Source organism: Dama dama, chromosome 12 (genome assembly GCF_033118175.1).
Source record: "Dama dama isolate Ldn47 chromosome 12, ASM3311817v1, whole genome shotgun sequence".
In the NCBI taxonomy this organism is placed as follows: Eukaryota; Metazoa; Chordata; class Mammalia; order Artiodactyla; family Cervidae; genus Dama; species Dama dama.
In genome coordinates, this window is record NC_083692.1 from 74,701,557 (window position 1) to 74,726,659 (window position 25,103).

The window sequence follows — 25,103 nt, forward strand, 5'->3', positions numbered from 1 at the left end:
ACATAAACTAATCTACATGAGAACAAGCAAACCATTGTCCAGGCATAAAAGATTAATTAAAAAAGACTTCATATACTGCTGTTAATTTTCCAATGCACACAGTAAAGAAGACTTTTTTAGTGGATTCCATCCATGTTTTATTCTTCAACTAACCTGGCAGAGCTAAACCATGGCTGATTCAGATTGCATCCTAAGTATAATAACAATATTTTCAACATGAATAACTTCTTAGATAGTAATATGAGGGCATTATATTTGTCCTATTTCACACACTGTCTTAGTTTTGATTATTAGGGGAAGGAGGTAAAGCTAGACTAAGAGAAGTTATCCTAGGTGAATCATCATCAGTGTACTGAAGGCATTTCTTAAGACAGTACAATATCCTTTAAAGTGAATAAATAATCTAATTTAAATGTCTAATGGATACATAACCAAAGGATTTAGTAATATAAAAAGTTTCTATCCTCTTAGCTCCTCTTGGTCCAGAATCTTCCAGATTAGGGACAGACTGAAAGTTTCATGCTTATATAAGTTATGTTTTAACATCATATAAAATGGCAATTTTTTAATTCAACAAAAATTTATTGAGCATCTACTTTATTCTAGATACTCTCATAGGCATTAGAGATACACTATGACCAAAATGGTCAAAACACTCTATGTGTGGAGTTTATTTTCTAGTGAGGGACAGACAATAAAAAAATAAGCAAAAATATAGTTACGTTGGAAAGTGATAAACAATATGGAGAAAGGGGAAGGGAGACAGGAAGTGAAAGAGAAAAGGTTGAAATTTTAAATAGGACCATCAGGGAAGGCTACCAGGAGAAGGTATTATTTAAACAAAAGCTTGAAGGAGATGAGGGAATGAGCTGTGTGGATATTTGAGGGAAGAACATTCCATGCAGAGGGAGGCAAGTTCTCCATAAGACCCTGAGGCAGGATTGTGTTCCAGTAACAGCAAGTGGTTTGGTTTGGTTGGAATAGAGAGATTAAGAGGGAAATATCAGAGATAAAGTCAAAGACAGCATACAGAGGGCCAAGTTGTACAGACCCTTGTGAGCCATAGTAAGAATTTTAAATTCTGAATGAGATAGAAAGCCTTTCTGAGCAGAGTTTTGAGCAGAGGAGTAATAGAATCCTATCATATTTTAAAAGGGTCATCACTGTGGTTGTTTCATTGATAACAGACTAAATAGAGGCATGGGCATTTAAAAAATTCTTTATTTCTAGTTGTCAAATAAAACTTTGTATTTCTTTTTAAAGGAATTTGTATCTGCAACCTGATCTTCGGGATATATATTTGGGGAGGAGGAAAAGTTAAAGGAACTGGTTTACACAAGAGGAAAGGAAAGTCCTCCTAGATCCTCAGAAAGGAAATTCTAATTCTGGAATGATATTTCCATGACAAACTGGAGAGATAATGGAGTTAGGAATCCACTCCTGAGGCTCTTCAATCACAATCATATTACGATTATATAGATATTTACAAAATATTTTCCTATCTTTTATTTCATTCTCATGTCAGCCCTATGGAGAGCACAAAGAAGGTATAGAATATTTGAAGAAATGAACTCAACAGGCTCTTACAGCCAGTAAGTAAAAGCGCTCAGGCCAGGACCTAGATTTTCTGTGTCCTAGTTTTCTATCTCTTAGCCCACGACCTTCTCTTTAGGTTCAGCTCTATTCAAACCCAGTACCCCTTTTTATTCCCAGGTCACTCCCTTTCACATGATGCCTGAATAATCTTTTACACCATTTCCCTGCCTATTCCAGGTCTCTTTCAAAAGTCTCCCAGATGCCTAAAATTCTAAGCCTGTTTCTCTACATACAACATTATCTAAAGCTCAGCTTCAGATGTCAATTATCCCTACAAATATCATTCTTGATCCTTTCTCCAAACCTTGCTCAACTAATTCCTGATCCTACTGAAATCCTCCCCAAACTTAGAAGCTCCATCAAACATACCCATCCTTAACCCAGTCTTTAATGATCTATACAGTGGTTGTCATACTTCAGCATGCAGCAAAATCACATAAAGGTTTGTTCAAAAAGGGGGCTTCTTGGCCCCACACTGAGTGTTTCTGACTTACTAGTAGGGGTGAGACCTGAGAATTTGTATTCTAACAGGCTCTCGAGTGATGTTAATACTGCTGGGACAGGGACATTTTTAGAAGTTGTTCTGTCCTTATACAGCCTCACTCATAAACTCAGTAGGGTTCTTTACTTGAATTCTTGCTATGATTGAATTCTTCCCCTCAGGTTCTCTGCCTCTTCTTGTTTGTTCTCCTTAACCTGATATCAATGAAAGAAATCACACCCTGTCTGTGAACCATTTACAGTGCTAAATTTTTATTCTCACTAATATTTCATTATGTCAGTCAATAGCATTGCAAATCCACTTTTACAGAAAACTCAATTCTTTCAAACAAGTGTGTTCAAATTATCCTTAAAATTTAAAAGGGAAATTCTTTCTTGTATGTCAAGTATAACAAATTTAAGTAACTTTGTATAGACAAGAATTTTTTTAACTTAAGTCCTTACAGGTTAAATACCAAGAATGAAATGGATGTACTTTGGAGAAAAGATCACAGACACCAACATACATACACACACTCTTAAATGCACACACATTCTTTCTTTCTCTTTCTCTTTTTTTTTTAATCTCCCCTCTCATTAACCTGTCCCACTCTCTACCTCCCTTCCTGCACTCAGATCAGTTCTTTAGAGGAAGGTTATCACCACAAAGAAGAAAATTTTCCTGACGTCTCTTGGATATTTATGCAGACCTCTGTATCTCACTAGTTAAACCATTGGGGAAATACAAACAAATATAGGGAAAATTAGATGGATGCACAGAGATACATGCACAGGGACCCAGGTGCCTCCCAATGAGCACACCAGGGAACTACGGGTCCTATTCAAGAGAGACTTGCAAACTTAATAATCACTGACATGAAAAATATACTTCATCTTGTTCAGAATACTAAAGGAGATGAGTCTCTGGAGCCGCAAATGTGCCTATCCATCCATGAATGAGCTTTTAGATGGGGTAATGAGGACAATCTTGTGGCTGGAAATTCTCTCACATTCTCCTCTTGGAGACAGACACATCATCAGGTATGTAAGGAAAGTCTGCCTCCATCCTCCTGTATACCCACTGCACATTATTCTTCTGTAAATCTGTTAGCTCTTTGCTCCTTTGTTCTTTGTAGGAACAATGAGTTAGGGCCTGCAGTTCTCTTCTCCCAACACACTCCCAAGGAGTTCTTGGGTGAAACATTCATATTAAGGGCTCACTCTGGTATCACGGAATTCCCACTATATAACTCACTTAAGGGAAATAGTGCTCAAATGTCTTGGATATACTAGAGGGAGAATTAACTATCCTTCGGTTAGAATGCAGCCTGAGTCTTGAATCACTTTCTTTCTAATATTGGTCAGTGAAGTTTTGATTGACAAATACCTTCAGCTAGAGCAATTAAAGCAGGTTGCTGTTATTCTTTCAGAGTTGTCAGCCAGTGACAAGTGATGAGTAGAAACTGAAAAAAAAGTAGGCCAGCAGACTCTTTTGTCTTTTGGACTTATCTGTAGGTTAACCTTAAAATATAAATATTTAAAGAAAGAAGAATCCTTGCAATTATAATTTTTAAAGTGCTCTCCTCTGGGCAAGGTAGCTTAAATCCTAAGCAAGTGGTTGGAGTTATAGAGGAGGACCTAGCTTCCTTATTAGTTCGTACAGAAAGAACTGCCAGGTTCCTTTTTCCTCCTCTTCTCTCCAACTGTTCATTTGTTGTATCACTTGAGGTGAATAGAAAGAGGTGGACTCACATTTATCATTTGAGAGACTTCCCTGACAGTCCAGTGGTTAAGACTCTGCACTTCCAGTGCAGGGAGCACAAGTTCAATCCCTAGTCAGGGGAACTAAAATCCCACATGTCACACAGGGCAGCCAAAATAAATAAATAAATTCATCATTTGAGCTTATAATAGATATACTTTGGAGGTGGAGGCAATAGAAATGGATGCAAAGATTCCAAATTATCTGTGAAGTTCATTTATACATGTTTCTTTGATCCTATATTCCATAGTAACTAAAATTTCACTGCAGCACAAACATCAAAAGGTCATAAACAAGCTGTGGTACATACACACCATGGAATATTACTCAGCCGTTAAAAAGAATTCATTTGAACCAGTCCTAATGAGATGGATGAAACTGGAGCCCCTTATACAGAGTGAAGTAAGCCAGAAAGACAAAGAACATTACAGCATACTAACACATATATATGGAATTTAGAAAGATGGTAACGACAACCCTATATGCAAAACAGAAAAAGAGACACAGAAATACAAAACAGACTTTTGAACTCTGTGGGAGAATGTGAGGGTGGGATATTTCAAAAGAACAGCATGTACACTATCTATGGTGAAACAGATCACCAGCCCAGGTGGGATGCATGTGACAAGTGCTCGGGCCTGGTGCACTGGGAAGACCCAGAGGAATCGGGTGGAGAGGGAGGTGGGAGGGGGGATCGGGATGGGGAATACATGTAAATCTATGGCTGATTCATATCAATGTATGACAAAACCCACTGAAATGTTGTGAAGTAATTAGCCTCCAACTAATAAAAAAAAGAAAAAGAAAAAGAAAAAAAAAAAGAATTAAAAAAAAAAAAGGTCATAAACATTATGAAGTCAAATGACCAAATGGGAGTTAAGATTTATGAGGCTCAGTTCCAGGTCCAAAACCATGAATTGAAATTACATTTCTCATCTTGGTACCAAGAACTTTCCAGTAGGTGAATGCAGTTAATCAATTCATGTCTCAGGTCTCTACCTTCTGTCTTAAAAAGCCAAAAATATCTCACTTATGTCAAATAAAATTTGTTATCATGCTACTGCATTCACTACATAGATTTATCTAAGTTTAGTTCTAACTGGAATATATGTCTTTTTTAGGTGCACAGTACATAGTTGGGTATATGGTGAAACACACAGTTGGAGGAAGCTCCAGTCACATACAGTGTGACTATACAAATGTAAATGACAATATGGATAGTTTTTATAAACCATAAATTCCAAAAAGGGATGAATTTTATTTCCTATGTTTACCATCATCCCAGAATTTGCACACTGCTAGAAATATAATAAAAAGTAAATAAACATTTATGAAACACACAAATGAATAAGTAAAATGGATAACATGCTACAAGTTAAATTCATTATTCAACATTTTTTGCTGAAAGCCTAGTAACTATATTTTCCAAGAAAAATGACAACATGTGGCCTGGCAAATATAGGTATAGTTATAGAAAGCATATTTGACCTTGTAACTCTCCTATAAGTTTTAATACATATGGTCATTACAATTGTAGTCCATTGAACTAAACTGCTTGGACAAAATTTAAATTTTCTTGTTTATGAGTCACACTTATAGAGGCAACCTTTGTCATCATTCTAAAAATACTGTTAATCAATACAAATATCCAAAGCTACCTTGGCAATAAAACATTTGTCCTCTGAGTTTGCTCCAGGTTTGCTGAACTACTGAGAGTCAAGCCTTTTGCACTCTGAAGATTGTATAGACTGCAAAAGGATGAAACTTTGTGAGTATCTTAACAATGACATTAGTAATATAGCCAGTTATCTTATTTTGTAGTTAATATATTATGGATTTTAAAATATTGCTGGTGGCTTACCCAGTCAAATATTTTGATCTTTAACCAGGAAACTCTAGGACATAGAAATGAATCTATACAAATAGTTTTAGGAAGGTTTTTAGCAAATTATCCAAGTTTATAGTCCTGTCCCAAATGCTAAATCAGCCAGTATGAGAAACATCTTTCTGGTCTTAACACAACCTAAAGTGACCTCTCTATTCATTATTAAATTAAATTAGGTAAAAGCAAGATAATGAGCAGACAAGTTATGGTATTTAGGGCTTAATTCCTAGCAAAAATGAAGTCCTGTGGTTTTACATTCTAGAGAAATTGGCATGTCCAGCTGCAAGTTACCTCAAGAGCTCAGTTATGATGTGAAACAGTGCACTTTGGGGGACACATACCAGGAAAATGATGGCTTCCAAAAGAAATCATGTATAGAGGACATAATAGCTTCCATCAGTTATTTAAGTCCCCACCATCATCATAATGGAAGAGGAATTAGACATATTTTGTGTAGCTTCAACAAGGGGAGTCCCAAGTAATAAAGGAGATTTTTTTTTTTTCTCAACAAAAAGTAGTGCTTTGGGAGAACTAGCTCCTTAGGAGGGGATTGGGCTGAACTGTTCAACAAATCCAGAAGCCACATAGCAGAATGTGACCTAGGAAAAAACGGATAGATGGTTTTCAAACCATTTTATAGAATCCTGGGGATCTGCAGCACCTCTCTGAGAGCAGCAAAAGCAAGCAGGCTTAAGACTCCCACCCTGCATTTCCACTCTTACATGTTTTTTAATTGGACTTCTACAGCTATTTGCTTCAGATCTATACTCAACTTTATTTCAAAGCAAAAAAGATGTGTCTAAAGTTTATATTTGTATGTAGATTATCCAAGGGATAATGATTTAAACATAAAAGATGAAACATTACTAAGACTCAGGGTTATAGCAATATTTGAAATGAAGTAGGATTTGTTTCAAACCAGTGGGATTTGTTTCAAACCAAATAAGCCAGTGTATCTAGAAGTTTTGCACATTCAAGTAAACTCATTAAATCTGATATTCCATTTTCTTATCTATTAAAAAAAAAAAAAAGGATAAAGCAGTCTTCTCCATACTGCTCAAAGGGGCATTGAAAGTGAAAGTGAAAAATGAAAGTGTTAGTTGCTCAGTTGTGTCCAACTCTTTGCAACCCCAACCTTTGTACCTTTCCAAGCTATTTGTTAGCAAAACCTAAAAATGTTCACGATTATTCATTGCTCTGTTAACTTCAGTTTCTCTAACAGCTTTGGGATCCCAGAACAAAACAATGCATTTTGTGACTGAGTTTGTCCTTCTGGGTTTCCCTGGTGAAAGGGAGATGCAGATGTTCTTCTTCTCATTAATCCTGGTGGTCTATCTCCTGACACTGCTGGGGAATGGGGCTATTGTCTGTGCAGTGAAATGGGACAGGAGGCTTCACACACCCATGTACATCTTCTTGGGAAACTTTGCCTTCCTAGAGATCTGGTATGTTTCCTCCACTGTCCCAAACATGCTGGTCAACATCCTCTCTGATACCAAGACCATCTCCTTCACTGGCTGCTTCATCCAATTCTATTTCTTTTTTTCACTTGGTACAACAGAGTGTTTCTTCCTATCAGTTATGGCCTATGATCGGTACCTGGCCATCTGTTGCCCAGTGCATTACCCCTCCATCATGACTGGGAAGTTCTGTGTGATCCTAGTCTGTGTTTGTTGGGTGAGTGGATTTCTCTGCTATCCAGTCCCCATTGTCCTTATCTCCCAACTTCCCTTCTGTGAACCCAACATCATCAACCACTTTGTGTGTGACCCAGGCCCATTATTTGCACTGGCCTGCATCCCTGCTCCTTCCACTGAGCTTATTTGCTACACCTTCAACTCAGTGATTATTTTTGGCCCCTTCCTTTCCATCTTGGGATCTTATACACTGGTACTCAGAGCTGTACTTCGTTTTCCCTCTCATGCTGGCAGAACGAAAGCTTTCTCCACATGCGGGTCCCACCTAATGGTGGTGTCTTTGTTCTATGGAACCCTTATGGTGATGTATGTGAGCCCAACATCAGGAAACCCAGCAGGAATGCAAAAAGTCATCACTTTGGTATACTCAGCAGTGACTCCGCTCTTAAATCCACTTATCTACAGTCTCCGAAACAAAGACATGAAAGATGCCCTAAAGAAAGTCCTGGGATTAAGAATTAATCAAAACTGAGACATCTTTAAAAGAGAAGCAGAATTTGTCATTTCTGACCTTAACTATTTATAGTAACAATGATAGAGAATGGCTACAATAAGTCATATTTTGACTCACAATAAAGGGAAAGCCTTGTTTTTCACAGTTCCTTAGCAGTTCAAGTTCAACTCTTCAATGATAAATGTTGAATAAACATTTTAAACATGCACAACATCACCGAGTAATTATATGGTGTTATTATATATAGAGAGATAGATAGATATTTTTTATGTAAGTGTGATGTATCTTTTCTGGTTTAATCTTATCTGGTGAAAGAATCAAATGAATGTGTACTGGGAGCCTTTCAAGAATGGGTGCAATCCTCTAAATTCAGAAAATAAGTATTCTTAAAAAAAATGGGTCAACAGGCCACCAAATAAAATACATAGTCATGGATATTATCCATTGTTTGAGGTTGTCTTCACATCAAAAACAGAGTATACTTCATACCTCTATCACTTACAGATAAAGTACAAACTCTTCTTCCTGCCTTCCAAATGCTCACTCAATAGATATTCCATTCAGTCTTCTCTCCTGCTTATCCACTAAGGCCCTGCACTTCACCCGGATCAATCTTCTTATTTTACCTTGAATAATCTTTTTCCTAAATGTGCATTTTTACTCATACTGCTTCCTCCTAAATCAATTGTGACAACCCCATTACCACTGGTAGTATGGAGTAACAATGCCTTAAACATATTTTTGTGCTTCTCAGAAGGCTATCAGACAAAGTCTAAGAAAAATGTTTAGAGGGAATTATACCAATAACAAATTCCATTTTTGTGCCCAAACCCCATGCTGTGACAGGAAAATCAGAAACTAAGAGGCCAATCTACTTAAAATGAGAGAACACCTCATTAGTTATGGCCATACTGGGAATGATATTAGGTGTTCATAGGGAGAACAGGGAGATAGGCCCATTGGTGCTAGGTGATGAAGTGCTCTAGTACACTGTTTCTCAGACCTTTCCACCATCAGAGCATGTTTGGCACCAGTGGTCAGAAAACATAGGACATGTAGAGACAATATTTCTTTTAAATTAAAATTTTTATCTTAAAAATTATACTTTTTGTTTCATGGCATATACACATATTTGGTGTAATACAAAATTATCTCCTCTGATTAAAACTGTTCCTTCCTCAGAAGATATTAATTAGGCACTTTTTGTAACCCCACAGCACAAAATCACATATACTTGCTTGAAAAACACAGACTTAAGAAGACCACAGTGTCCCCCCAGGGTCAATGTAGCATGTTATTTATACTAATCCCTATGAGCCAACCTACCAGAAATATTAATGAAACCTCCAGGCAAGAAGTAAGTAGGTCCTTAGGGGAAGCATGAAAAGTTATAGGATCACATTTAAGAAAGAAATAACAATTCCCATCAGTGGCCAAAATGATGCATACATGAAGACCAGCACATAATTACAACATAGTCTGTAGGAAGCAGACCACCAGAATCTTATGGTGCAAGAGAAGTGAAATAAGATATGCATGAAGTTCTCACCCAGGGCTTCCACATTAAGACCAGTGAACGAGAATCTATGGACTCCCCAGGATGATCTAGGAAAGCATCCTTCTATTTAGGAGACATCTTCCCTGCTGGGTACTGATGCTATTATACACCACAGGTAGGCCTGTTTTCCTATACACCTGTACGTATGATATACTCAAGAGACTGAGTATCAAAGAATATTGGTTTCTCTTTCAACTTAAGAACAACAACAAAAAAAATTCAGAGAATTTAGATCACCATGGAACTCACATTCTCCAAAATTAGCACACTAAAAGGTACCAGTCATCCACATGTGGCTGGATGTGGAAGTGGCTGGGTCATCAGCAATGTTATGACTTTACTAGATACTTTGAACAAAATAGTATGGAACTAGCTCCATCCACTGGAGTTGAACCCAAGAGAAAATAGAAGTGGAGGGGTTTTCTTGGTATCCTCTCTTAGCTAGCTTCTCCACCTTTGTCCACCCATCTGCAACTTCAGGAAAAGTAGCATTAGAAATTCTTCTAATAATAAAATCAAATCAGTGTACATGAAGACTGAGATTCACACACAGTTTAATGGTTACTATATTAAGTACTGCTTCTCATAATTATGTTGGAAATGATCTGTGAAATTAATTTACAATGTTTTCACTACAGTTGAGTGAGTTTTTTTGTGAGGTTTTCTTTCTTTTTTTTTTTAATGTCAAAAAAAAAAGGTCTGTAGCTCAAATACTTGAAGTTTTGAGTCATAGTCTGTGACTCAGACTGTGAATTCAAGTCATCTGTTGCTGCTGTTCCAGAGGTAAGTGGCTACTCTCTGTTTCACCACTTTCTTGTGTTGTTAAGAAGAGTGGACACTAGCTTAAAAAACACCAGGTTCCAATAGTGGGGAGCTCTCCTTTCAAATGTCTCACCAAAATGGGCATCAATGCAAGTTAGTTTAGCTCCCAGTTTAAAAAATTAAAAAGAATTTATCTCCATCTTTCAATTTCCTTCTCCTCCTGGTTTCTTGTTCACAGGACTACAAACTGCTCTGACACAACCAGCTCAATGGGAAGCTTACGTTTGCTTTTAGATGAGGATTATAGCTCATTTTATGCATTACTAATTTATGAGCCTGCAACATCTATATCATTATAAATATGCTTATCTTTAAATAAGACATATATATTAAATATATAGCCTCATTGAATAGAAGGAATTTTTTTTCTATTTGATTATGTTAAATGAATACTATAAATATTCTGTATATATGACTCACTTTTACTTTCATATACCACTTTACCAAAATTATTTTTAAGGAAAATTTCCTCTTATTAGTCAAAAAAACTAAAGATATCTTGTTAAAAGATGTCTAGAGATTTCATTATGTTAAAGCCATCATTATGATCTTTATTCTGAGTTGTTTTTGATTCTTAAAAAGATATCTTCTTTGATGATGATATTCTAAAGGAAATAAGGGCAAATTTTGGAATGTTGGTAAATAATTATTTTTAAAACATCTTCGATTCAATTGTTTTCTGCTATTTTGAAAACTGAGAGATATTGTTTAAATAAAGTGGGACTTCCTTGATGGCCCAGGGGCTGAGATTCTGAGCTACCAATCCAGGGGGCCTGGGTTCAACCCCTGGTCAGGGAACTAGACCCCCACATGCCACAACTAAGAGTTCTCATGCTGCAACTAAAGCCCCTGCATGCTACAACTAACACCCAAATAAATAAATATCTTTACATAAATAAATAAACAGACTGAAATACAATCTTTCAAATAGTGAATTTTAAGGGAACTTGTGACAGCAATAAGAGCTTTAGAAGAAAGTCTCTTGGTTATTTTAATTTTTTTTATTTTTTGCAATACATCTCATATGTTATATTCATCCTTCAGTTCAGTCGTTCAGTATGTCTGACTCTTTGTGACCCCATGGACTGCAGCACACAAAGCCTCCCTGTCCATCACCATCTCCTGGAATTTACTCAAACTCATGTCCATTGAGTCAGTGATGCCATCCAACCACCTCATCCTCTGTCATCCACTTCTCCTCCTGCCTTCAATCTTTCCCAGCATCAGGGTCTTTTCAAATGAGTCAGTTCTTCACATCAGGTGGCCAGAGTATTGGAGTTCCAGCTTCAGTATCAGTCCTTCCAAAGAATATTCATCCTTAATGACATACATTTTAACTGTATATGAAACCAAAATTAAGGGTTGGTCACTCAGTCACGTCCAACTCTTTGCAACGCCATAGACTGTGGCCCACCCAAGCTCCTTCGTCCATGGGATTTTCCAGGCAAGAATACTGAAATGGGTTGCCATACCTTTCTCCAGGGGATCTTCCCAACCCAGGAAATGAACCTGGGTCTCCTGTATTGCAGGCAGACTTTTTACCATCTGAGCCACCAGGGAAGCCTTGTAATAAATTATCATGTGAAATTAACCATAACGGGGTGAATAATAATGACTTTCACTGTGAAAAATAAAGGATTAAATACTGAGTTGTAAATAAGCCATGGTACAATTTAAATGTCTTAAATAGGAGATTGCAAAATATATAAATAATTTATAACCTGAGTATTCTTTTTTATTTTCTTCTGGTATCATAGGGGGAAAGTGATAGAAAATCTCCTAATGGAAATAGTTCAAGAAAAAGAGAGAGAGAATCTGAAATAATAATGCCAGAGCTAAAATCACTGAAATCTGTAAGAAGTGTCAGATTCAATCTATTTTTAAATGATAGCATATATGTCCTTTCATTTTGAACTGAATGGCATTAATTGCCCTTATATATATGAAGCTTTTACTGAAAAAAAGATATAGACAAATAATTTTTATCTCTATTTCAAGATTTCTTTATTTGAAAAGAAGATGAAATTTACCGGATTTGGTCCACTGGCAAAGAAAGTTCAAGCAGCCTAGAATTATACATTTACAAAGAGTCAGGGCCAGAGGGCTTATTCAGAATAGGACAAGATTTACACAAGACATGTTTTAGAATATTTGATACATTTTCCTGAATGAATCAAACTGCCTGTCCTAAGAAAAGTTTCAAATGCCTTAGAGATAAAGCAAGTTGTCTATCTGTCTTCTTTCCACAGACTGGGGACCATGAATAAGTCAGGAATATCTACTGTGACACAGTTTGTCTTGTTGGGCTTTCCTGGTCCCTGGAAAATGCAGATCATCTTCTTCTCAATGATTCTGTTGGTCTACATCTTGACTCTAACTGGGAACATAGCCATCATGTGTGCTGTGATGTGGGACCACCGACTCCATACCCCTATGTACGTGTTCCTGGCCAACTTCTCCTTCTTAGAGGTCTGGTATGTGACCTGCACAGTCCCCAATATGCTGGTCAATTTTCTTTCCAAAACCAAAACCATATCCTTCTCTGGTTGCTTCACTCAGTTCTACTTCTTCTTTTCCCTGGGCACAACTGAATGCTTCTTCCTCTGTGTCATGGCTTATGATCGTTACCTTGCCATCTGTCGTCCACTGCACTATCCCACCATCATGACTGGGAAGCTCTGTGCCATTCTAGTGTCTCTTTGTTGGCTCACTGGTTTCTTAGGATATTCAGTTCCTATTCTTTTCATTTCTCAACTACCCTATTGTGGTCCCAACATCATTGATCACTTTCTGTGTGATGTGGACCCACTGATTGCATTGTCCTGTGCCAGTTCACCCATAATAGAGCATGTATTCCATTCTGTGAGCTCTCTTATCATCACTCTGACCATTTTGTACATCCTTGGATCCTATACCTTGGTGGTCAGAGCTGTGCTTCGGGTTCCTTCTTCATCTGGGCGGCAAAAGGCCTTCTCTACTTGTGGATCCCACTTAGTCGTTGTATCTCTGTTCTATGGAACCATTATGGTGATGTATGTGAGGCCCACATCTGGCAACTCAGTTGCTATGCATAAAATCATCACACTGATATACTCTGTAGTGACACCAGTCTTAAATCCCTTCATCTACAGCCTACGCAACAGGGACATGAAATTTGCCCTCCATCAGGTCCTCTGTGGAATGAGAATTATGCAAACTTCATGAAAAGGTTTTGTGAAACTCAATGACTCTCTTCCTGCAAGTGGTAAAATAATCTTCTTCTTCCAATCCAAACAGATTTGGTTCTATTCATAATCATCATGGTACTTTTGTGAACAGCAAGATTTATCACATATTTGATTATTTTCTGATGCACTTTTAGTTTCATAAATGTGGTTCCATAGGAAGAGACTGCCACCTGACCACATGGTAAAAATAACTCTTAAAAATTCTTAATAATTGCTTCCAGGAAGATTTCAACTTTTTCAATGTGAAATCTCTGGCCACACAACTTCAAGAGATACAAATCAAATTGGTTATTTGCTTACACGGATGTCTAACACTTTGTTTAAAGGACACATAACATAGGGATTTCCCTGGTGGTCCAGTGGTTAAGACTCTGTGCTCCCAATGCAAGGGGTCCAGGTTAGATTCCTGGTCAGGGAACTAGATCCTGCATACCGCAACTGAAGATCCAGCACAGGGCAACAAAGATCCCAAGTGCCACAGCTAAGAGCTGGCACAGCCATATAAATTTTTTAAAAGACACATAACTCATAAGATGTCCATTGTCCTGAATTTTTGGCAAAACTCCACACATCACTGTTGGATACACTAAGAGATTATTAAGTCAGTGTTACAATTTTTAGTTCATCATCTTCATCAATAGTGTACAAGGGGAGGGCTAGAAGTTTGTTTGAAACTAGGAGTAAGAATATTGTTGGTGAGTTGTCAATATGCAATCCTCATAAGGAAAATTAAAATTACATCAAGAGATCCACTCAGAGGGCTTGCCCTTGTCCCCTAGAGTTTAAGAGACACATGTTCTCTCCCTAGTTTGCACCTAGGGAAAAAAAAAAAGTAAAGACTATAGAAGAGCTAGCTATGAGAGCAGAGTAGAAAGAACTGGGCTATAACTGGAGGAAACTGAATTCTCACCAATAATATCACAAATACAGAATTTTTTGGCCTAGTTGAAACTTATAGAAGGTAACAAATTTGAAACATCTTGAAAGAGATCCCTCCCAAAAGTACTACTTGGAGAAGTAAGGCAATCCCTAAAGTTAGTCTATATGGAATGGGTCACTAGAATCCAGAAATGAAAGAAATCATAAGTAGCCAGTCAATGAAGTATTGCCCACATCGGGGAACTGAAGTTTAGGGTGCTCCCCTCCTCACCAAAAAAATAAACAAATCCATGAAATGAAAATTAACATACAAACTTTTGTCAAGCCTGTAATACAACAATACCGGTAAAGGAGAAGTCTTTCTACCATTACTTCTCTCCCCTCTCAAACTAAAGTAACCAGAGGCAGTATAGACGCATGGGAAGGGAGAAATGAAAGAACAGAGGGGAAAAAAGCAGATCAAAAGAAGGAGAAGCCTGAGTCAGACTGTCTTGAGGAATAAATTTTAATTTGTACAAAAAAAAAAATTTGTACTTAAATTATTTATTTTACTTTACAACATTGTATTCATTTTGCCATACATTGACTTGAATCTGCCCTGGGTGTATATGTGTTCCCCATCCTGAACCCTGCTCCCAACTCCCTCCCCATCCCATCCCTCTGGGTCATCCCAGTGCACCAGCCCCGAGAATCCTGTATCATGCATCAAACCTAGACTGGTGCTTCGTATCACATATGATAACTTACATGTTTCAATGCCATTCTCCCATATCATCCCACCCTTGCCCTCTCCCACAGAGTCCAAAAGACTGTTCAATACATCTGTGTCTCTCTTGCTGTCTTGCATATAGGGTTATCGTTACCATCTTTCTAAATTCCATATATATGCATTGGTATGTATAAAAAATTAAAATTTGGTTTCAGATTGTACCTGGATTTTAAAAATCTATGTATTAATACTAAAAGTAATCTGAAAAACTATCATATTTGTCCAAGATAATACCCACAAGTGGAAACAAACAGAACATCCCAAAGTATTTGCAGCAGACATGGTCAGAAAAACTAAAGTTTCTTTATGTTTATACCTCCCAATGTCCAAATCATCCCATTAAATAGTTACAAGTACAAATGTTTAAACATTGCTGTAGTTTAAAAATGGAATAAAACTCTCACCTGAAGACCAAAAGGTATCTCTTTGAAAGTCCTCCTGGGCAACTGGACAGTACTATGCTTCAAAGATGGGTAGAGGGATCTAAAAAAAGGTAGGAAAAGGAATCAGAGAAGGTGCTTGGAAAGCTACTAAAGATAGCTTGAAATATCCATCACAGTTCTGCCTTAATTGAGCCCCAATATTTTAATGACTCAGCTGAACTCATTAGCTGAAAAAGGAACAGAAATATTTTGTATAAAACTCAACAGGTCAGCTTAGTGAAATAAGTCAAGACAAAGATAAATACTATGTGTTATCATTTATATGTGAAGCCTAAAAATAAAAGAAAAATGAATGAACACAACAGAAACGGACTCTAAATACATAGAACAAACTACAGTAGTGGTTATCAGTGGGGAGAGGGAAAAGGGGAGGGGTAAGATAGTGGTAGGGTACAAACTTCTTTGTATAAGATAAATAAACTACAAGGATATATTGTACAGCACAAGGAATTATAGCCAACATTTTATAATAACTTTAAGGATAATCTCTTTTACGCCTGAAACATATAATTTTGTGAAGAATTTCTATACTTCAATTTTTAAAATTCTTTATTTTATATTGGAGTTTTTTGGAGAAGGAAATGGCAACCCACTCCAGGATTCTTGCCTGGAAAATCTCATGGACAGAGGAGCTTGGTGGGCTGCAGTCCATGGGGTCGCAAAGAGTCGGGCATGACTGAGCGACTAACACTTAACAACACTTACATAGTTGCTTTACAATGCTGCATTAGTTTCAGGTGTACACCAAAGTGATTCAGTTATACATATACATATATCCATTCTTTTTCAGATTTGTTTCCCTGTAGGTTATTATAGAATATTGAGTAGAGTCCCTTGTGCTATACAGTAGGTCCTTGTTGATTACCTGTATTATATATAGTAGTGTGTACACACTAACCCAACATTCCTAATTTATCTCTTCCCCCCCACCATGTTTCTCCTTTGGTAACCATAAGTTTTCAAAGTCTGTAAGTCTGTTACTGTTTTGTAAATAAGTTCATTTGTACCATTTTTTAGATTCCATATATAAGTGGTATCATATGATATGCCTCTGCCTGACTTCACTTAGTTTAATAATCTCTACATCTATCCATGTTTCTGTAAATGGCAATATTTTGTTCTTATTTATGGCTGAGTAACATTCCATTGTGTTTATGTACCACATCTTCTTTATCCACTCCTCTCTCGATGGACATGTATGCTACTTCCATGTCTTGATTATTGTAAATAGTGCTGCACTGAGCATTGGTTACATGTATCTTTCTGATTTATGGTTTTCTCTGGATATATTCCCAGGAGTGAGACTGCTGAATCCTATGGCGGTGGTGGTAGTAGTTTAGTCTCTAAGTTGTGTTTGACTCTTGCAACCCCACAGACTGTAGCCTACCAGGCTCCTCTCTCCATGGGATTTCCCAGGCAAGAAAACTGGAGTGAGTTGCCATTTCCTTCTCCAAGGGATCTTCCCAATCCAAGGATCAAATTCAGATCTCCTGCATTGCAGGCAGTCTCCTACATTTGCAAGCGGATTCTTTACTGACTGAGCCACCAAGGAAGCTGAATCATATAGTAGTACTATTTTTAGTTTTTTAAAGGAACCTCCATACTGTTCTCCATAGTGGTTGTACCAATTTACATTCCCACCAACAGTGTAGGAGGGCTCCATTTTCTCCACACCAATACTGGTTTCCAACCCATGAACAAGTTATATTTTTACATTTATTTACCTTTCATGTCCCACAGCTATGTTTTTGGTTTCCATTCTATAGGTCTTTCATATCTTTTATCAGGTTTACCTTTGTCAATGGAATTTTCCAGGTAAGAATACTCGGGTGGGTTGCAATTTCCTACTCCAAAATTCTTAATTTCTCATAGCTATTATTTTTTCATATCTTTTATCAAGGTTATCTCTATTTAATATTTTTGAAGCTACTGTAAATAGCATTTTAATACCAATTTCTGCCTGTCACTAGTACCTGTATATAGAATACAAGATATTTTTGTATAAGATTCTTTGATCTTAAAATCCTGCAAAATTCATGTTGACTTGAAACAAATAGACTGCCATATATTTCTCCAGGAAAAAAAAAAAGGAGTTTATTCAGAATCAGCCTAGAATTGCAATTCAGTGTCTGCAATCATGATGACCCACATCAGCTCCCTACATGGTCAAGGGAAGGAGAAGGCTACAGAAAATAGAGTCCATGGTTTTTCATGGGCTGAGTGGTTGCCAGGATAGAAGAGGAGCTTATCTTGTTGCTGGGCTCTACTACCGTGGCAGAGCAAGAAAGTTTCCTTTCTGATTGCCTAACTCTGTTTCATTGAAGTTTATGTTTATTAATAGTTTACACTCACTTATTAATTCTAGTAGCCTTTTTTGTAGATTTCATTGAATTTTCTATATAGATTATCATTTCATAATCAATGAAAAACAATATACTTCTATCAATGTAGATGCCATTTATTTCTTTTCTTTGTGTGATTGCACTAACACTTCCAATACAATATTGAATAGAAGTGGTAAGAACACACATTTTTGCCTTGTTTCTGAGTTTATGGGACAAGTTTTCAATTTCACCATCAAGTATTAATATAATGCTAGCTACTACGTTTTTGAAAATGCTCTTTGCAGGTCAAAGAAGTTTCTGTCTATCCAAGTGTGCTTATTAAGCTTTAATCGCTTATTATCTGTCTCTCTGACAAGAATGTAAGCTTCTCAAACGCAGGGACTTGATCTTCTACACTGATACAAACCCAGTGCACATAAGGAGGTCAATAATTGTCTTTAAATGAATGAATGAAATGTATCAACCCCAGATGCCAAGTGATTTTTTTTTAACATTTTCAGTCAGATTTTGTTAAAAAGAAAAAAAAAAAAAAACAGCAGATCAACATTTTTCAAGAACCTAATCTAAATATGCACTTGACAATGAAGCACGTCTGAACATGAAGTGAAAAAAGTTTTCAAAAAAACCATCAAACATACCATCTCCAAATACCCAAATTATAAATCACTTCTGCAGGCCTTTTGTTGACTGGAATCATAAACAAAGAACAGATTTATTGCTGTGAAAACAAATCTGTATTGCAGTAGTATGAATCTTGGGTCTAAAGCATAATCAGTTGAATCAAGTTAAGAAGTTGAAACTCGAATTAGAAATTTGTGTTTGTGTGAGGAAAGCCTGTAAGCCAGTTGACCCACGAACAGCTGAGCTATCTAACTTTTTCAGTAAGACCAGACACCATTTTAAATCGCCATTTTTTGAAGGCAATTAAAAATTACAATTCCAACAGCCCACAAACCAAAAAAAAAAAAAAAAAACTGTAGAAAGCAATTAAAACTACATTCAAAGAGCCACTTTTTTCAGCTCAATTTCAGCACTCCAAGGGAAAAAAAAAATCCATGACTATCATAGACGAAAACAGAATGAATGTTGTTGGAATCAGTTATTTTTCCCCACTGAGGTATAAAATCTATATAGAAATTTGATACTATACTCTAACTAATTGTACTTCTCATAGTTCTGTTTTAATTTCCTTTAAATCTTGTTTAATATAGTTTGTTTTTTAAATTGTGAAAATGTTTTCATGCTTCTGAATCTGGTTCCAGTTCTTTTTCATTTATTTTTATTTCAGTACTTAATATACCGTCTACCAGTTCTCATCAGAAAAAAATTCTTAGACATCTCTTCATTATGACAGCACATTCAGCAGAAATCTCTGATGTGCAAGCAAACCATAAAAGGTACAGCTCTCTGGAAAGCACAGTTCATAGATAGTTTCAGTCTGAGTATTCTTTATGATGACTCTTGATGAACAACTCTTTCAATCTTGTAAACATCAACCTGCACAGTCTCGCTACTATGTAGCTGCATGTCCTTGGACAGGAAGGCTGGTTCACAGTTAGTGAAAGTGGGAGCAGTCTAAAGTTTTAATGGTTGATAAACCTTATATCCTGCAGGAGGAAAGAACTTTTCCTTTTTTTGCTACTTAAGAATGCTGAGGTAGCCCAGTCAATCCTTATGCTTTTCTATTTTTTTCGCAAATTTGGTCTCAGAATATTTCTGGAAGGGTGACATTTCGAAGAAGCCACTGCTGGAACCGGCTTGCATTGCAGTCTCTGATGCTGGGCACATGGCTGTCCTTGTCTGTGGCTTTATCCAGGCACTGATGACTATTCACATGCTACCGGGTCAGTTTCACTGGGTCATACTCCCTAAGCTGGTTGCCTTTTAGGTGGTGTCATTTGAGCATCGTGACTGGGTCATTAAGTTTGGAGACATCCAAGCAAAGGTCATCTGTTCTAATTTCTTTCTTGGCAGTGTAAGAGAAAACCTAATTACCTCCCATACCATGACAGTTAAATTCCAGCTTCTTCAATCTCATTTCTAGCCGTGTTATCTAGACACTGATTTGTTTCCACATTTCGTATCTCTCCTAAACAGAAATACTGATGTGAAATCTGAGAATCAGGATAAATATTCTCTAGGCACAAAGAGAATGGTCGGCATTCGAGTTTGTGCCTTAGACCAAGTCTTGATGATATATTTCCATAATCTACCTTTGTAACACCTGGAGAAATTATATAGAAGAAAATCTTGAATTCATCCATCCACACTTCTGCAAGTCGTCTGTTATTTTTATTGATACTCTGCCTCCTGGAAACGTGCAGGGTGTAGATTTCCAAAACACATCTCCAACAGGTGAGCCGGTAACAGTCACCAAAGTTCTTCCACACTGCCAAATCCTAAAGGAAATTTCTAGGTTTTCTCCTCCCCAAATATCCATTCCAGCATCATATGTTCCAATTTCCTGAAACTAATCTCTGTCTGTAGAAGAAAGGCCTCCTGCCATTGTACGTGTTCTCACAGGAAGTCTGATCACCTTTCCTTCTGTCCATTTCTCTTTGGGGAAAGTGATACCAGCGAAAGTGGAGCTTCCAGTTGAATCCACCATAGGTCATGTCAGGACCTGCCATGCACTCAAAAGTATCATCACTGATCACATCTATGATAGGACAGACCACTGTCCTCCTGTCATGTTTGATCCTGGCTAAGAGAGGCTCCAGCCGCCCCACTGTGCACTCACAGTGCACATCTAAAAAGGTGATCACTTCGCCTTGAGACACAGCAGCGCCTCTTAACCTAGCTCTGATCAATCCAGAACGTTGCTCCATTTGAATGATGTGAACAGGTACTTTTAATTTTTTCACGTAACTCTCTAGAGGTCTTTTCAAAAAGTCTCTTTCACTGACATCATCTACTAGAACAATTTCTTCTAGCATGTGTCTTGGTAAGCGATTAATGATGCTATGGACAGTTCGCAGAAGTGTGCTCCAAGCCTCATTTGTGGAAAACAATCACCACACTGGTTGTAAGAAGGTTATCTGGATACACCTTTTTTTTACACCCTTCTAACCTAACATCCTTTAGTCCATCCTAAAGGAGATCAGTCCTAGGTGTTCATTGGAAGGACTGATGCTGAAGCTGAAACTCCAGTACTTTGGCCACCTCATGCGAAGAGTGACTCATTGGAAAAGACCCTGATGCTGGGAGGGATTGGGGGCAGGAGGAGAAGGGGATGACAGAGGATGAGATGGCTGAATGGCATCACCGACTCGATGGACATGTGTTTGAGTAAACTCCGGGAGTTTGTGATGGACAGGAGGCCTGGCATGCTGCAATTCATGGGGTCGCAAAGAGTCAGACACGACTGAGAGACCGAACTGAACCTAACATCTGGTAAAGATCTGTTGAGTGCAATCATCTCACTTGCCATTAAATTGAACTGATTGATTTTATACATCTCTTTCATCTTTTCTTGATCCTCTTTAGGAATGACAACTGGTTTCCCCATTTCTCCAGGACCTTCATGGGGCTTTTGTACTGGCTCTAGAACATCCCCAGCAGGAAGTTCTCTCTCTTTTTTTCTTCATCACATATGTTGCATTCACTGAAGTAAATCAGCAGGAACATATCCAGTTGTACCCAAATCCAGAAGGTAGCTAGGACCATCTTGTAGTATGCAAATTTTCTCATGCCACTTTAAGTCAAAGGCAAAATTTAAAAAAAGAAAAAAAAAAAAAATATATATATATATACAAAGATCATGAAAATTATTCCAATCCAGCTTCATCAGAAGTCACTTTCATAACCCAAAGTGGCTTTTCAAGTGAATTTACATCCCAAATCCAAATGTCCCACATCTCCAGCTCATTCCGCAAGCGGCGGCGGCAGCGGCAGTCCATAGGCCACAATACGGGCGCTACTCTCGGGCCACTGTCCACCGCGCTGCCTTCTCGGCCACGCAAGTCATTATTTTTGACCAAAGAGTCAAGTCAAATTATCTGGACCTATCATCAATTTCCTCACCTGTCTTGTTTCAGCATCTTAAATAGCACTGCCTTTTGCTCTCTGTCTGCTTTTACCTTTTTTGGGGTGGTGCAATCACCTTCCTTCATGTGAAACTAACCCAATTTGTATAGCCACTATATGCTAATCTTTTTTAAATGTAAGCCTATTTCCAGGTATATTAATTATCTTGCACAGTTAGAAAAGGTAAGAAAATGTACTATACTTCTTATTTTTAAATGGAGGGTTTAAAAAGAGGCAGGAAAAGAAACTTCTGCTACTGTCATGAGTGTTTGAGTCACCTATAGTATGCACCATAACTTTTTACACTTTGCCCAACCAACTAACATAAGATTTTTATTTCCCTGTCACGTATTTATTTTAAATAGTGACTCTATAAGATTAGTCTGTGAACTGGTGATGGTTTAGGTGTACCAGAATTTCTTGAGTAACATTAAAATAAGGATTTCCAGGGTCCACTTTAAAGATTCTGATTTAAGAAATTTGGCAAAAGGGTTGCGTATCTATTCTTTTAAAAAGCTCCCAAAGTAATTATGAAACAGATTTGGGAGATAGTGCTTTAGACCATTATTAACCTTTTGGATGTCAATTAAGTATAAAAATTTTGGCTCACTTTTTCTAATTTCCACTTTTCTGGGTAAAAAGGTGTGAATGCTCTACTCTTCCACAGGAGTAGAGCAGAGAGAACAGACATCTTTAGGCCAGAAAAATCAAGTGTAAGAATGAATGCACTTAACAGAGGTCAAAAATACATGAGGTCAGGAACCAGGTAGGTCATCACCAATAAAAGCGCAAGTGCTTGCTGGAGACCAGGTTAGGAGAAGAGTCTAATGCCCAGACATCCAGGACATTTAATTCAAATTACCATCTACTAAATCTGACTTAGCAACAAGGTCTGATTTAGTTTAGTGTACTAATGTTATTATTGAATAGGCAGCAATAGATCATTTTGAGTCTTCATCGCTAGGTACAAATGAATAAAGACCTACTTTTAAATGGGGAGTTCAGTTCAGTTCAGTCGCTCAGTTGTGTTGGACTCTTTGTGACCCCATGAACCGCAGCACGCCAGGCCTACCTGTCCATCACCAACTCCCAGAGTCCACCCAAACCCATGTCCATTGAGTCGGTGATGCCATCCAAACATCTCATCCTCTGTCGTCCCCTTCTCCTCCTGCCCTCAATCTTTCCCAGTATCAGGGTCTTTTCAAATGAGTCAGCTCTTTGCATCAGGCGGCCAAAGTATTGGAGTTTCAGCTTCAGCATCAGTCCTTCCAATGAACACCCAGGACTGATCTCCTTTAGGATGGACTGGTTGGATCTCCTTGCAGTCCAAGGGACTCTCAAGAGTCTTCTCAAACACCACAGTTCAAAAGCATCAATTCTTCAGCCCTCAGCTTTCTTTATAGTCCAACGCTCACATCCATACATGACCACTGGAAAAACCATGGCCTTGACTAGATGGACCTTTGTTGACAAAGTAATGTCTCTGCTTTTTAATATGCTGTCTAGGTTGGTCATAACTTTCCTTCCAATGGGGAGTAGAAGTGAGTAAAAATTTCTGATCTTGATCCTCTCGTGGTCTGTCACTCACTTTGACTAATTTTTGTGCACTTCTGAATTTTTGTCAATGCAGCCTTCATGTCCTTGTTCCGGAGACTGTAGATCAGTGGATTTACAAGTGGAGTCAAGGAGGAGTAGAACAACGTTACACTCTTCTGTATCCCAGCTGGATTTCCAGAAGTTGGGCTGATGTACATGACCATGAGAGTTCCATAAAACAGTGACACGACTACCAAGTGGGAACCACAAGTGGAGAAGGCCTTACGTCTGCCGGCAGCTGAAGGGACTCGCAACACTGCTCTGAGAACCAGGGTGTAAGACCCAAGAATGAAAAAGAAGGTGCTAAAGATAATAAGAGAGCTCAATATAGAACAGGAAAGCTCAATTCCAGGGGCAGGGATGCAGGACAGGGCCAGAAGGGGACCAGGGTCACAGACAAAATGGTCAATGGTATTGGGGCCACAAAAGGGGAGTTGAGTGATGAAATAGATAGGGACTGGATAGCAAAGGAAGGCTGTAACCCAGCAGAGGCCCACCAAGTTGATGCAGAGACGGCTGCTCATGATGGTAGGATAGTGGAGAGGTCGGCAGATGGCCAAGTAGCGATCAAAAGCCATGAGGGGCAGTAAGAAGGTCTCAGTGGTGCCCATGGAGAAGAAGAAGTAGAACTGGAGGAAACAGGCAGTGAAAGAGATGGTTTTGGTCTCAGACAGGAAGTTCCTTAACATATTGGGAACGGTGGTGTTGATGTAACACATCTCCAGGAACGAGAAGTTGGCCAACAGAGTGTACATGGGAGTGTGGAGTCTGTGATCCAGCTTCACTGCAAAGACAATGGCCCCATTCCCCATCAGTGTCAGGATGTAGGACACAGAGAAGAGCACAAAGAGGAGGACTTGAACCTCTCTAGAGCAGGGAAAACTCAGGAGTATGAATTCAGTCACCGTGTTGACTCCTGACACATTCATGGCTTCCTAAGAGGTGGAGAGGAAAAAATGACAGTGACAAAGATGACTTTATTCTTCAATCCTCAGAAATATTTCCTCTTAAGAAGGTTCTAAAGCCCTCAAGATCCTATTATTTTATTAAACAAATAATAACCTAAGTATACTACTGAAGACTGTCAAACTTTAAGAATGTTTGATATGATCTGACTTTGAATTTTGAACTTTCTCATTCCTCTACAGCAGTGACAGGATCTTATGCAATAAGCAGCTTGCAGGTTAGTGACAATACTTACAAATGTAAGTAAGTGTGATAACCATGTATTTTTATCTATAGAATAAAATATAAAAGATTCTTAATATTGGACACAATTTCAATTACTCAGATCTTTGGAATTACAAATGATAGGAATTGGAAGAGAAAGTAAAAGGTTACATAAGACACTGAAATATTTATGCATTTCATTTTTATTTTGGATCAGCGTTGCAACTATAAGTGTTGACATCTTAACACAATCTGATAACCAAGACAAAAAATGTCAAATGTGCTATCCTTTCTTCAGTATTCATCATTGTTTGTAGTTCAAGAAAAGTTTGAAGTCCAGAGACCTACATAAAGACTTCCATCTGGTCTCATCTTTTACTTATTGAATTAAAAT

General features: G+C 37.9%; 3 protein-coding genes, 1 non-coding gene and 1 pseudogene across 4 annotated transcripts; 3 read left to right on the plus strand and 2 right to left on the minus strand.

The window, feature by feature from the left end:
- Positions 1 to 6,902: 6,902 nt before the first annotated feature.
- On the plus strand, positions 6,903 to 7,892 carry LOC133066897 (olfactory receptor 11H6; the record flags this gene model as incomplete). The annotated part of the gene is made up of 1 exon (XM_061158285.1): positions 6,903 to 7,892. A coding segment is annotated over one exon (990 nt), but the record flags the coding sequence as incomplete, so codon positions are not given.
- Positions 7,893 to 12,486: 4,594 nt separating this feature from the next.
- On the plus strand, positions 12,487 to 13,458 carry LOC133067314 (olfactory receptor 11H7). Its single transcript, XM_061158465.1, has one exon. The coding sequence runs from the start codon at positions 12,514 to 12,516 to the stop codon at positions 13,456 to 13,458; it is 945 nt and encodes a 314-aa protein (XP_061014448.1). The 5' UTR covers positions 12,487 to 12,513.
- A 368-nt stretch (positions 13,459 to 13,826) lies between these two features.
- Positions 13,827 to 13,899, plus strand: TRNAG-CCC (transfer RNA glycine (anticodon CCC)). The gene has a single exon. It is a non-coding gene; the product is annotated as a tRNA-Gly (tRNA).
- A 5,723-nt stretch (positions 13,900 to 19,622) lies between these two features.
- LOC133067315 (polypeptide N-acetylgalactosaminyltransferase 1-like) lies at positions 19,623 to 21,607 on the minus strand (annotated as a pseudogene).
- Positions 21,608 to 23,523: 1,916 nt separating this feature from the next.
- On the minus strand, positions 23,524 to 24,468 carry LOC133067316 (olfactory receptor 11H6-like). The gene has a single exon (XM_061158467.1). The coding sequence runs from the start codon at positions 24,466 to 24,468 to the stop codon at positions 23,524 to 23,526; it is 945 nt and encodes a 314-aa protein (XP_061014450.1).
- Between the last annotated feature and the right edge of the window lie 635 nt (positions 24,469 to 25,103).

Coding starts and splice junctions, on each gene's coding strand:
- LOC133067314 (XM_061158465.1), top strand. CDS start 12,514: ATGAATAAGTCAGGAATATCTACTGTGACACAGTTTGTCTTGTTGGGC.
- LOC133067316 (XM_061158467.1), bottom strand. CDS start 24,468: ATGAATGTGTCAGGAGTCAACACGGTGACTGAATTCATACTCCTGAGT.